This window comes from Equus asinus, chromosome 1 (assembly GCF_041296235.1).
Source record: "Equus asinus isolate D_3611 breed Donkey chromosome 1, EquAss-T2T_v2, whole genome shotgun sequence".
In the NCBI taxonomy this organism is placed as follows: domain Eukaryota; kingdom Metazoa; phylum Chordata; class Mammalia; order Perissodactyla; family Equidae; genus Equus; species Equus asinus.
The window spans coordinates 35,801,856-35,814,897 of NC_091790.1; the positions used below are offsets into that span (position 1 = coordinate 35,801,856).

Sequence of the window (13,042 nt, forward strand, 5' to 3'; positions counted from 1 at the left end):
TTTTAATATGGTAAAACTAACATTGTCTCCTCAAGGTAAGCACACCATTTTATAGTTTTCAGCATCAATATATTAAAGCAATTTTAGCTGATAATCTTGGATTTTTCTTTGTTAAACTATGACTCTTTTGGTTTAATTTAATTCATGTTCTAACAGTTCTTACATTTCAATTCCAAGATCAAGCCATGAAGTGACATTTACTGATTCTGTTTCTTGTTTGTTTCTTCTTCTCTCTTCCCTCATCAATATTGTTCAAGAATTAATGAATTGTGTCCATTAAAGATTAGTACTAATGACCTTATTTCCATAAAAACAGACTCACCACTCTGCCAGCTTGTCCTGAAAACTTGCCTGTTGGAAATGATCCATTAGTTAAAAATTTAAAATAAATTAGAAATGTTTGTCTCCCATAAATCTGGCCATGGCATAGATGTTAATCTGTCTCAGCATTTTCCCAAAGAGAATTTTTTTGAAAATCTGTGATGGCAGCTGTAATAACTATTTGTTAATCTATTCCCTAAAAACTATTGAAGAAAACTAACTTTCTTACTCTTGTGATGTATTCTTTGTAAATGAGACACAAATGTTTTCTTACCATTGGAATTCAGATACATACTTAATTAGAGATACAAGGGAGTTTCATAGAGGAGGTAACTTTTCACATAAAGAACTGCAGAAATCTTCTTTGGGTCTTCCTGAGTCCTTGATGATGATGATGATGATGATGATGATGATGATGATGATGAAATGAACAGAGCCTAAGTGTCAAGCTGTGTAATATATATGTAACTGGAGTTCCAGAGTTTGGGAGGAGACAGTGCACAAGAAATATAGCTAACAGTTTTCCAAATTTGATGAATTCTGTAAACTCACAATTTTAACAAATTCAGTGAACCTCAAGCAAGATAAACCACATCAATAAATATAATAATATAAAAGACAGTAATAAATAGCAATCCTAACAGCAGCCAGAACACACACACACACACACACACAATGTACAGAGAAACAATGAGAAATATGACTGCAAACTTCTCTTAAACACTATTCAAGCCAGAAGATAATGGAATGGCATTCTAAAGTGCTGAAAGAAAGTCAACCTAGAATTTTTGCATCCCCTATCTATCTTTCAAGATAATTGTCTAAATAATTTTTTTCTGATCACCAATAACTGAGAAAATTTGTACCAAACAGAACTGCACTACATGAAATATTAAAGGAAGTTATTCAGCCAGAAAGAAAATGATATCATGTGGAAACAGATCTGCACAAAGAAGTGAAGTCGGCCAGACATGGTAAATATGTGGGTAAATATGAAATACTTTTTTTTCTTGTTTTTCACTTTCTTTAAATATTTATTGATTGGTTAAAGTCAAAAGAGTAATAATGTATTATGAGGCTTATGACATATGTAAGAATAAAATGTATAATAATAATAATACAAAGAATTAAGGCATGTGTAATGGAAATTCACGCAAGGGGGAAAAAAGGGAAAGAAGAGATGAGACAAATGGAAAGCAGAGCAATATGGTAGACTTAGCACTAACCATATCAATAGCCACTTTAAATATAAATGGTCTAAACATTCCACTTAAAAGGAAGATATCTTCAGACCACATAAAAAAGTAAGACATAACTATATATATTACCTACAAAATCTCACTTTAAATACAAAGATACAAGTTGGTAAAGAGTAAAAGGATATACTGTCAAATCAAGAATCAAAAAAATCTGGAGGAGCTCTATTACTATCAAAGTCCTAGATTTCAGAATAAAGACTATAACCAGGAATAAAAAGGGACATGTCATCCAGAAGAAGTAACAATGATAAATGTGTATGCACACAATAAGAGGGCTTCAAAATATCCCAAACGGAAACTAATAGAAGTGACAGAAGAAATAGAAAAAATTCAGCATCATAATTGGAGATTTCAACATTCCTTTGTGAGTAATTGGTAGAATACAAAATTGAAAAAGATATAGAAGACGATATTTTTTAAAAACTGGTAAATTTTTATAAACTAATAGTGGAGATTATATTTTACCCCATACTTTCCTCCTTAAACAGTACATAAGCTTACTTACAAAGTACTTACTAAGTAATGCAGATGGTAGTGGTACTTACTAAAGTATATAAATGATATACACAATATTTCTCCAAGGATCAATTGAAAAGGTTCTAAAAGCGTGGCTGAATATTTTTCTCATGAGCTCCACCTTCCTTATTACCAAACTATTTTATATAAAATAATAAAAATAGTTAAAAATATGAACACTGAATACATTAGTTAATACCCTTTATAATGTCAATTAGTGGGTTATTTTAGGTAATGGAAAATGTACAGGCCACCCCAAAACAACTCCATCAAATATTTTCTTCTCTCTTCCCAAGTGGTACTTTGACCTAATTTGGCAGAAAAACTCCCCACTTCTTATCCCTGTTACTCATCTGAGGAATAATTTTACCTGTAAATAGCTACAATTTAGTGGTAATTTTCTTCTCTTTAAGTTTTGCCCCAACTTTTCAATTCTGAAATTTTAAAACATATGGAAAGATGTAGCATTTGAAAGGCTGCAGATGTCATGCAACCCTACCTCTAAGGTCCTTCAGCATATATCACCAAAGAATAAGTGCAGTGTCCTACTTAATCACAATACCATTATAACACCTAGTTAAATTAACAATAATTCTATAATATCATTTAATATCTAGAGCCTGTTAAAGTTTCCCCAATTGTTCCAAGAATTATTTACAGCCAATTTTTTTCCAAGCCAATCCAAACTCATGCATCACATTTAGTACTATCTCTATAATCTCTTTTATTCTAGAACAATCTCCCTACATTTTTTCCCCTAAGTAATGATTTTGCAAGGAGCCCAGATGGGTTGTATTGTAGAAATTCCTATATTTCTGATTTGTCTTATTGGTTCTTCTTAGTGTCATTTAACTTGTTACTCTGTCTCCTTTATTTTGTAATCTGAAAGTTGAGTTTAGAGACTTGATGATATTCAAGTGGAATACTTCCTGGGAAGAATAGTAGATTGCTGAGTACTTCGTGTTGTACTTCGTATTGCATCAGTTACAAGGTACACGATGTCAGGTGGTCCCCCATTGGTGACGCTTGCTAAAAGTGATGACTTCTCTCTTCACTATGAAAGTACATTTTTTTTTCCTTTGGAATAGTAAAGATTCTGTGAAATTTTGATCCCATACAAAGGTTTTCTTACCAGTTTTTTGTGTCATGGTTTCAGGGTCCATTGGCACTTATTGACTAAATCAATTACTTAATTGGGGAAACACAATGATTTTCTAATTCTGTCATTCCTAGTAAATGTGTTAGCTGGCATTCTTCTGTAAAAAGAAGCTTTATGCTCCTCTTTTTAATATTACTATGGACACGAACTTTTATTTATTCAGTGTGTTAAAATAAAATGCATATATTATTTTTTAGATGTTTAAATTAATCTAACTTTGGCCAATGGATCCTTTTCAAACTGGCTCCTTTTTTGTTGGTAAGGAAGATTGGTCCTGAGCTAACACCTGTTGCCAATCTTCCTCTTTTTGCTTGAGGAAGAGTGGCCCTGAGCTAACATCTGTGCCCATCTTCCTCTGTTTTGTATATGGGATGCCACCACAGCATGACTTGGTGAGTGGTGTATAGGTCTGTGCCCAGGATCTGAGCCCATGAACCCCAGGCTACCAAAGTGGAATGCGCTGAACTTAACCACCACACCACCGGACTAGCCCGTCCTATTCATTTTATGTGAACCCATTGGTCTTAAAGCATTTCCTTACTGTCTGGCACAAGATGCCCCTGGCTTAGCTTAGGATTCTCCTACATCAGACCTGGAATCACCATTTCTCCACAGAATTTTGGTTCCGTTTTCTAGGGAATAATGTTTAGAACTCAGTATCTGGATGCTGTGTATGATTATTGCTACTAGGGGGTCATTGCTTCTGAGGCTTTTCAGTGGAAAGAGCAAGGAAATATGTTTTAAAAATCATAAGGTCATATGAATAATTCTAATTCAGTTGTAATATTAAAATTTTTCTTCACTTTTATATTTCTACTCCTTTTCTTTAGATTGAACATTTTTGCTTTTAATAATACAATTATTTTACTTTTTTATATGTTTGTATTATCTTATTATATGTGTATATAATAGTTTCATAATGGCAATACCAGTATTACTGCTAACAGAAAACTTACTGAGTGAAGTTTAAGATTTCTTTGCTTATATCCCACCAAGGATGTATAGCAGAGTGTAGTGTTTAAAAGTTACTTAAATGAATTCTTCTGTGTGTGGTTAGATTATTAATTTAATATGCTATTAGGTGTATTTGTTTATAGTTAGGTTCAATTTCAAATTTTTTTAAATTTTATTTCCCGAACATGAAAAACATTCAAAATTCAAAACTATGTAAAAAGTTATACTCTGAGAAATCTTCCAGTTGTCCCTATTTCTTTACTCATTTCCTACCCACTCACTATTGTAACCATTACCATTATCTGGTTTGTCTTTTTTGTGTCATTTTTTTTGGTAAAAGCAAACAAATATATGTATGTGTATATGTGCATATATGACACACACATGTTCCATTTCCTTTTTTTTATGCACACACACAACACATTATTCTGTCCTTTTCTTTCCTCATTTCATACATCTGGTGTTGTTTTAGTTTTGTTTTGTTTTTTGCCGTGTAAAGTCTTTTATTTTTCTAGAATTTGATTATGGTTTGCAAGACTTTCCCTTCTCCCAGGTTATAAAGGAATTCACTGATGTTTTCTTGTAATATTTGTATATTTTCAATTTTTGCATCTATGTCTGGAATATATTTAGAGTACATTCTTGTATATAGTTGAAAGATTCAGTTAATTTTATCTCTTTCCAAGTGGCTATTCATTTCTTCTAACACTACGTGAAAGAATCCTTTTCGCTTTTATTCTATACGAAATTTCCATTTGTTTTTCCTCTGTAAATAGTATCAATATTGACTAGGTTTAGCTGTGAATGACACATAAGAATGGAATTTTACAAAATCACAAATCAAATTATTTTCAGTTTATTTAAAGTTAGGTTACCTAATTTGATCTGTATAAATAATTTTTAAATACAGCACAGAATAATATGTATGAACTCATTTATTTATGTTGTTATGTACTTATCATTTTGTAAATTCACCTAGTTGAAATAATCAGCCCAATTTTGCTCTCTATTCTGATCTGCATCCAGGGCAGGGCAGCTTGTGGTTTCATGCTGAATTGCACCAACATGGGAGCAGAAGATGGTCCCTGCCTTGCCCAGCTTCTTCTCTCTTAATAGTGTTCTTCAAAAGGAAACCTCAAAGAATGGATTTGAGTTCCTTCCCCAAACTGAGGCTTCCACATGAAAGGCAAACAATTAATCAGCCAATAAACAGTCTACCTTTGATACTAACCATGGACTGCTATATATACAAGAATCCTTTTTAAAATATTACCAACCAAATTAATAATGAGACTAAAGATTGCGGACGACATCCAATTTACTAAGGCTAAGGAGAAATTTCTAATAGACTGTATTCTGTTTATAACATCTATATACATCTCAACTGCGAAGGCAAGCTTTTTCCTGCCAATTACAGAATTAAGGAAACTGTTTTTTCATTCTGTCCCTCGGGCATTTCAATATGGTGACTAGAGAGTTCCAAGTGTTTCTGACATCCATTCTGCTTTGACAGGGAGTTTTGTATTGAGGAAGCTATTGAAAATGAAGTCTTCTTAATAACATATTTTATGTAACTAGTTAAAACAGTAGATGCAGAGCCAAACAAAATGAAGGAGATGTATTATTAGAAGAAATGCTACTCATATTGAATTGATTTTGTGTGCCTGTTAAAACTCACAAACACTGACTTGAGATCAACAGAAGACCGCTGACTTCTAGCTGTTCTGACTTTGTACAAATGGACAGCCAGAAGTAAATTGTTATACAGCAAGCCACAGAAAACACTATAGCTTTGGAAATGTAAGAAATTGTGTGTTTTTCTCACAAGTAGGAACAGCTCTCTCCTTGGGGATAGTGGGATTCATTTCCTCCTCAAGAATTTTTTAAATGCTGAAAAAAATTCCTTCTTTTTATATTTCAAGAGTGACATGAAAGACTGATCTTAATAGTCCTGAAATACATCCGAATTCTAACACATATCTTGTAGTGGAGCTGAGTTTCATTTCCATTTTATTTTAGGTCTAGATATGATTCTTAGCATACTTATCACTCAGTAAGAATAAGTGAGACCCTTCCAATACATTTTGTCATCAATCAGTGAGTAGACAGAACACACATGAAAATGGGCCAACAGAACAGCCCTGACTGCTGGATAGCCACCATTTGTCCCTCCTCTGAATATTCTCCTCTGTTCTCTACCCTCCTCTGTCCTGAAGGACTGATTTGCATGGGCTCCATTGATGGGTTTGGCCTATATCGACTCTGGCAGGAGATCAAAGGAAGGGCAGAGGGAGTGGTGGGGACACTTACTTCCCGCAAAGTCACTTAAACTGACTGCTTCTCTTGACCTTCCTCGGGTCCCAGCTTTGGTCAGAAGGCCTGTCCCCGCACAGCCCTCTCTGTCCCTAGGTTGAGGTAACTACTTTCTCTCTTTGTGCCTGCATGACTGGGAGTGGTAACATCACCTGTCTATTACCTATTACCTAACCCCAGGATACCTTCTTGTCCCTTGGGATCTCTCTATTTTTTCCCTACACCTTTTATAAATAGCCCATTAGTAAACACTCTTAAAATTTGACTGTACCATCATATTTACCTCCTGGGACCCTGACTGCTAAACCCTCTTGGAAAATTTCACAGAATGTCCTCAGGCTATCAAAGGCATGCCTACAGCACCTGAAGGTGAGTCTGGAAAAGTAGCAGATGCTAGTAAGTAGAGCAAGCCTGGTTGGATGAAAAGACAGTAGCTGCATCTCCCAGGCTGGGATTGAGGAGGGACTGGAAGGGAGGATGGAGCAGAAGGGCATGGTTGCACGGGAGAGGACTGATATGTTTCCTTACGGTAATTCTAGTGAATAAGATTTATGGTGTTTTCTGAAATATTTTAGAGGTCCCTTGGGAGATATATTTGCAACAAAAGGGATGTCCTTTTATTGCAAACCAAGCAACAAACTTTCATTGCAAACCGACTTAATGAAAACTCGTAGGTCATTAAGGTGAAAAATAAGACACTATCTTTGGCCTGATGTGAGCTATCCATGGTTGGAACTTAGTATATGCATGTTCATTGATTTTCTGGATTTGAAAACCTTCAATTGTAAACTACAATCTATGTATTTTTAATTTTGGATCAAATATTTCATGGCTCATATGAAATGGAAACCAAGTACTGTAAATTTATTTGTATAATGAACAACCAACAGGTATTTAAATAAATGCTGACTCTTTTATAGGCTTCCTCATTGAATAAAACAACTTAACTCTGATGATTCCAAGTTAATATGGAAAGGTATAAAACGCTAGACCATCAAGAGAGACATAAAATCATACGTCATGGATGGACTCAACCATCCAGCCTTTCTGGAGCATCTGAGATATGCCCATTTCCTAGTAGAGAAATTTGCGTGAGGGCTCTTACTTCAGGGTCCCAGGTCCTATCAGGGCTTTGCTGATAGAAATCTGTGCTAGACCACATTGCCTAGGAATTATTCACAGAGAAAGAAGGATCATAGACTCTGGAGATAGGCAGTCTTAAGTTTAAACCTGTACTGGGTATTGGCAGGATCTCCAGTGACTAATCTCTCTTGTTTCAGTTTCCCTACATGGAAAATGGCAATATCTACCTCACAGGTTTGTTCTAAGGGTTGCCTGGGAATGTATGTAAAAACTGATTAATAAAAACAAAATTATCTGGTTGAATGTAAAATAGCACAGCCGCTTTGGAAGACAGTTTAGGTCTTCTAACAAAACTCAACATATTTTTACCGTATGATCCAGCAATCACACTCCTTGATATTTGCCCAAAGGAGTTGAAAACTTACGTGCACACAAAAACCTGCATACAGTGTTTATAGTAGCTTTCTTCATAGTTGCCAAAACTTGGAGGCAACCAAGATGTTGCTTGAATAAATGGTTACATAAACTGTGGTACATCCAGACAATGGAATATTATTCAGCTCTAAAAAGAAATGAGCTATCAAGTCATGCAAAAACGTGGAGGAAGCTTAAATGCATATTACTAAGTGAAAGAAGCCAATCTGAAAAGGCTACATACTGTATGATTCAAACAATAAGACATTCTGGAAAAGGCAAGACAATAAGGACAATAAGAATATTAGTGATTGCCAGGGGTGGGGAACAAGGAGAGAGATGAATAGGCAGAGTACAGAGGTCAGTGAAAATACTCGTATGATATTATAATGATGGAGATGTCATTACACATTTGTCCAGACCCATAGAATGTACCACAGCAAGAGTGAACTCATAGGTAAACTGTGGGCTTTGTGTTAATTATGATGTGTCAGTGTAGATTCATTCTTGGTAAAAATGTACTGTTCTAGTGAATGATGTTGATAATGGGGGAGGCTGTGTGTGTGTTGGGGGGGTCACGAGGCATATGGGAAATCTCTGTACCTCCCTCTCATTTCTCTTGTAAACCTAAAACTTGTCTAAAAGAAATTCTTTAAAAAATTATCTACAAACCACCTCTATTTAATTATATGATCCATTTCTCCCTAACTCAGTAACACAGTTTCAGAAGCCCTGTTTCATGAGGCTGACTTTTGCTGAAACCTGTGATAACTGCATTGTTCTATTTTTTTAATATTTTAATGGCTTATGAATTTTGTGGAATAGAGCAATGCAATGGCATTTTTTCCAACAGAAAGTGAATTGCTTATACATTTTTACACTCCTAAGTATACTAATATTTCTGTTCTTACATGACAAACTATTATTATCTAACTGAGGATTGTTCTTAACTAAGAAAATTAACTAAGCAGCTATTGACAGTAGGATACTGCCTTATATGCTGAAGATACAAATAATAATTCGATAGTTCAAAACCTTGTATGGAAAGGACAAAAGCATAAAAATAACTATAATTAACATAAATTGAGAGCTCACTCTGTGCCTAGCACTGTGTTCATTAAAGGAATCTTTTCATTTAATCTTCACACATCCTGGTGAATTAGCTAATATTATCTTGATTTTATCAGTGTATGACCTAGAGCTCAAAATGCCTAGGTAACTTGCCCAAAGAGTAAGAGGTAGAGCTATAATTTGAATTCTCAACTACTACAGTAGGGTCTATTCTCCCTAACAATGCTAGTTCTGATATTTGGTACAGACGATAAGTGTTAGGACATTGCTACTCAGTGTGTGACCACATGCGATCCATGTGCTGATTTGCAAAACATTTGTTACTGGCCTGCAACAAAGTAAGTAATGAAAGTGAGAGTAAGGGTTTAGAAACATGTATAGCAATTTGACAGAGTAATTTTATGTCTATTAAAACTGATAGTAAAAACTAATTGGGGCTTGTATATTGTATTTTTTCTCATTTTTTTTCATTTCATTATATTTGACCAAAGTATTACTCTATGGCTGACTGGAAATTTAAAAACAGAAAAAACACCCTGATCCTTCACCACCCATAGTGTGAGAGTCACTTTTCTAATCCAGAGGATTAGTGAAGTGGGAAAGTCTCATAGATGAAGTAGGAATTATGATGACAATGTGAATAGCTGATGATAATTGAGTACTTACTGTGTGCCCATCTGTGTGCTTAGTTTCTCTTTCTCTCTCTCCACACACACACATACCATGTATACACATATAGATATATACCATATATATATATATATATATATATATATATATATATATATATACGGTGCCATTTATAAATATACAGACACACATATACGTATATATCTGTGTATGGAAACAGTTATTATTCAGTATCTTCACAACAACCTTAGAGTTTTGAAGTAGATGTTTATCATGCCCTTTTTACCTGATTATGTTCTGGATATTACTGCTAATATCCACTTCTCCCCCCAGACTTATTCTTTGCTAAAAACCAAACCAATAGGCTCCCTTTCAGTACCAATGCTCTTCCATATATACATAAGGATGGAGAATAATTATGCTCCCCTACCCCCCCAAATAAAACTTGTCACTTTACTTCTTACCTATCTTGCATATTTCAGAGGGTGTTTAGTGGGAGGTTGGGAATAGCTGTGTCAAAGGCTTCTGGGTGGAGACTTTATTCCTTCATTGTTATGAGTAGCCTTTTTTCTTCTTTTTTTAACTGCTTTATTGAGGTATGATTGACATAAAAAATGCTGTAGATATTTAATGTATTCAAAACTTGATGTGTTTGGAGGTAAGTATACACCCATGAAACCATCATCAATGCCATAAACTTATCACCACCTCCAAAAGTTTCCTCTGGCCACTTTTGCTTTTTTTTTTTTTCCTTTTGTTATGAAAGCACTTAACATAAGAGCTACCGTCTTAGCAAGTTTTTAAGTATACAATATAGTACACTCATGTGTTGCTTAAAGATGAGGATACATTCTGAGAATGCGTTGTTAGGAGATTGCAACATTGTGCGAACATCATAGAGTGTACTTACACTCTATGATATAGCCTACCAGACACCTGGGCTGTATGGTACTAACCTTGTGGGACCAACATCATATATGTGATCCATCATTGACTGAAACATCGTTATGCATCACATGGCTGGATTGTTAATTATAGGCCCTGTTTTGCATAGTAGCTCTCCAGACTGTAATTATTTTGCATAACTGAAACTTTGTACCCTTTGACCAACACCTCCCTGTTTCCTCCCCTGCCCAGTCTCTGGCAACCACCATTCTACTTTCTGCTTCTATGTGTTTGACTATTTTAGATTCCACATATAAGTGAGATCATGTAGTATTTGTTTATCTGTGTCTGGCTTATTTCAGTCAGCATCATGTTCTCCAGATCCATACATGTTGTTGCAAATGGTAGGATTTCCTTCCTCTTTAGGGCTAAATAATATCCCATTGTATGTGTATACCACTTTTTCTTTATCCACTTGTCCATCGAAGGACATCTGAGTTGTTTCCTTACCTTCGCTATTGTGAATAATGCTACAATGAACATGTGAGTACAGATATTTCTTCCTGACCCAGATTTCAGTTCCTTTGGCTATATTCTCAGAAATGTTTTCTTTTTTTCCTCCAGTTTTAGTGAGAAATAATTGACATGCATCACTGTATAAGTTGAAAGTGTACAGCATGATGGTTTGATTTACCTGTATTGTGAAATGATTACCACAATAGGTTCAGCTATAATCTTCTCATATAGATACAATAAAAAGAAAAGAAAAAAAGGAAGAAAAGGAAAAAAATTTTCTTCTCGTGATGAGAACCCTTAGGATTTACTGTAACAACTTCCCTATATATCATACAGCAGTCTTAGCTATAGTCATCATGGTGTACATTACATCCCTGTTACTTATTTATCTTATAACTGGAAATTTCTATCTCTTGACCACCTTCCTCCATTCCCTCTTCCCCCACCCTCCCCATCTGGTAACCACAAGTCTGATCTCTTTTTATATGAGTTTGATTTTTGGATTTTTTTTTAGATTCCACATTTAAGTAGGACCATACAGTATTTGTCTTTCTCTGTCTAACTTATTTTACTTAGCATAATGCCTTCAAGGTCCATCCATGTTGTTGCAAATGGTAGGGTTTCTTCTTATTTATGGCTGAATAATATTCCATTGCATATATCTACCACAACTTCTTTATCCCTTCATCCATCAGTGGACACGTAGGTTATTTCCATGTCTTGGCCATTTGTAAACAGTGCTGCCATGAACGTGGAGGTGCAGATATCTTTTCAAGTTAGTGTTTTGGTTTCCTTTGGATATATTTCCAGAAGTGGAATTGCTAGGTCATATGGTAGTTCTATTTTTAATTTTTTGAGGATCCTCCATAGTGTTGTCCATAGTGGCTGTATTAACTTACAATCCTACCAACAGTGCACAAAAGTTCCCTTTTCTCCCCATCCATGCCAGTACTAGTTATCTCTTGTCTTTTTGATGACAGCCGTTCTAATAGGTGTGAGGTGATATCTCATTATAGTTTTTATTTACATTCTCCTAATAATTAGTGATGTTGAGCATCTTTTCATGTACCCGTTGGCCTTTCATATATCTTCTTTGTAAAAATGTCTATTCAGGTCTTTTCCCCATTTTTTAATTGGATTATTTTCTTTTTTGCTATTGAGTTGTATGAGTTCTTTATATATTTCAGATATTAACCCCTTACCAGATATATGGTTTGCAAATATTTTTTCCCATCCCATTGGTTGTCTCTTCACTTTGTTGGTGGTTTCCTTTGCTGTGCAGAAGCTTTTTAGTTTGATGTAGTCCTACTTGTTTATTTTTTATTTTGTTGCTTGTGCTTTAGATTTCATATTCAAAAAATCATTACCAAGACCCATGTCAAGGAGCTTTATTCCTGTGTTTTGTTCTAGGAGTTTCATGGTTTCAGGTCTAACATTTAAGTGTTTAATCCACTTTGAGTTAATTTCTGTGAGTGGTATAAGATCTGGGTCCAGTTTCTTTCTTTTACATGTGCATATCCAATTATCTCACTGGCATTTATTGTACAGACTGTCTTTTCTCCATTGAGTATTCTTGGCTCCCTTGTCAAATATTAGTTTACCATATATGCTTGGGCTTATTTATGTGCTCTCAATTCTGTTTTGTTGGTCTATTTGTTTTTATGCCAGTACCATACTGTTTTGATGACTATAGCTTTATAGTATAGCTTGAAATAAGGAAGTGTGATGCATCCTGCTTTGTTCTTTCATAGGATTTCCTTGGCTATTGGGGTCTTTTGTGGTTCCGTATAAATTTTAGGAGTGTTTTTTCCTACTTCTATAAAGGATGACATTAGAATATTGATAAGGATTGCATTCAATCTATAGATGGCTTTGGTAGTATTGACATTTTAGCAATATTAATTCTTTCAGTCCATGAACA

General features: G+C 34.8%; 1 protein-coding gene across 4 annotated transcripts in view; it reads left to right on the forward strand.

Moving 5' to 3' along the window:
* The window catches only part of RGS17 (regulator of G protein signaling 17), a 104,136-nt gene that overhangs the window by 43,318 nt on the left and 47,776 nt on the right, over positions 1-13,042 (forward strand). Inside the window, exon 2 of one of the 4 annotated variants that reach the window (XM_044761757.2) lies at positions 1,195-1,295. The exons of 1 other annotated variant lie outside the window; for it this stretch is intronic. In XM_044761757.2, the coding sequence (XP_044617692.1) occupies positions 1,243-1,295 (53 nt within the window). In that variant the 5' untranslated portion in view covers positions 1,195-1,242. Of the gene's footprint in view, positions 1-1,194; positions 1,308-13,042 lie in introns of all 4 variants that reach the window. 2 more of the 4 variants (XM_070487346.1, XM_070487313.1) reach the window with 2 other exon arrangements.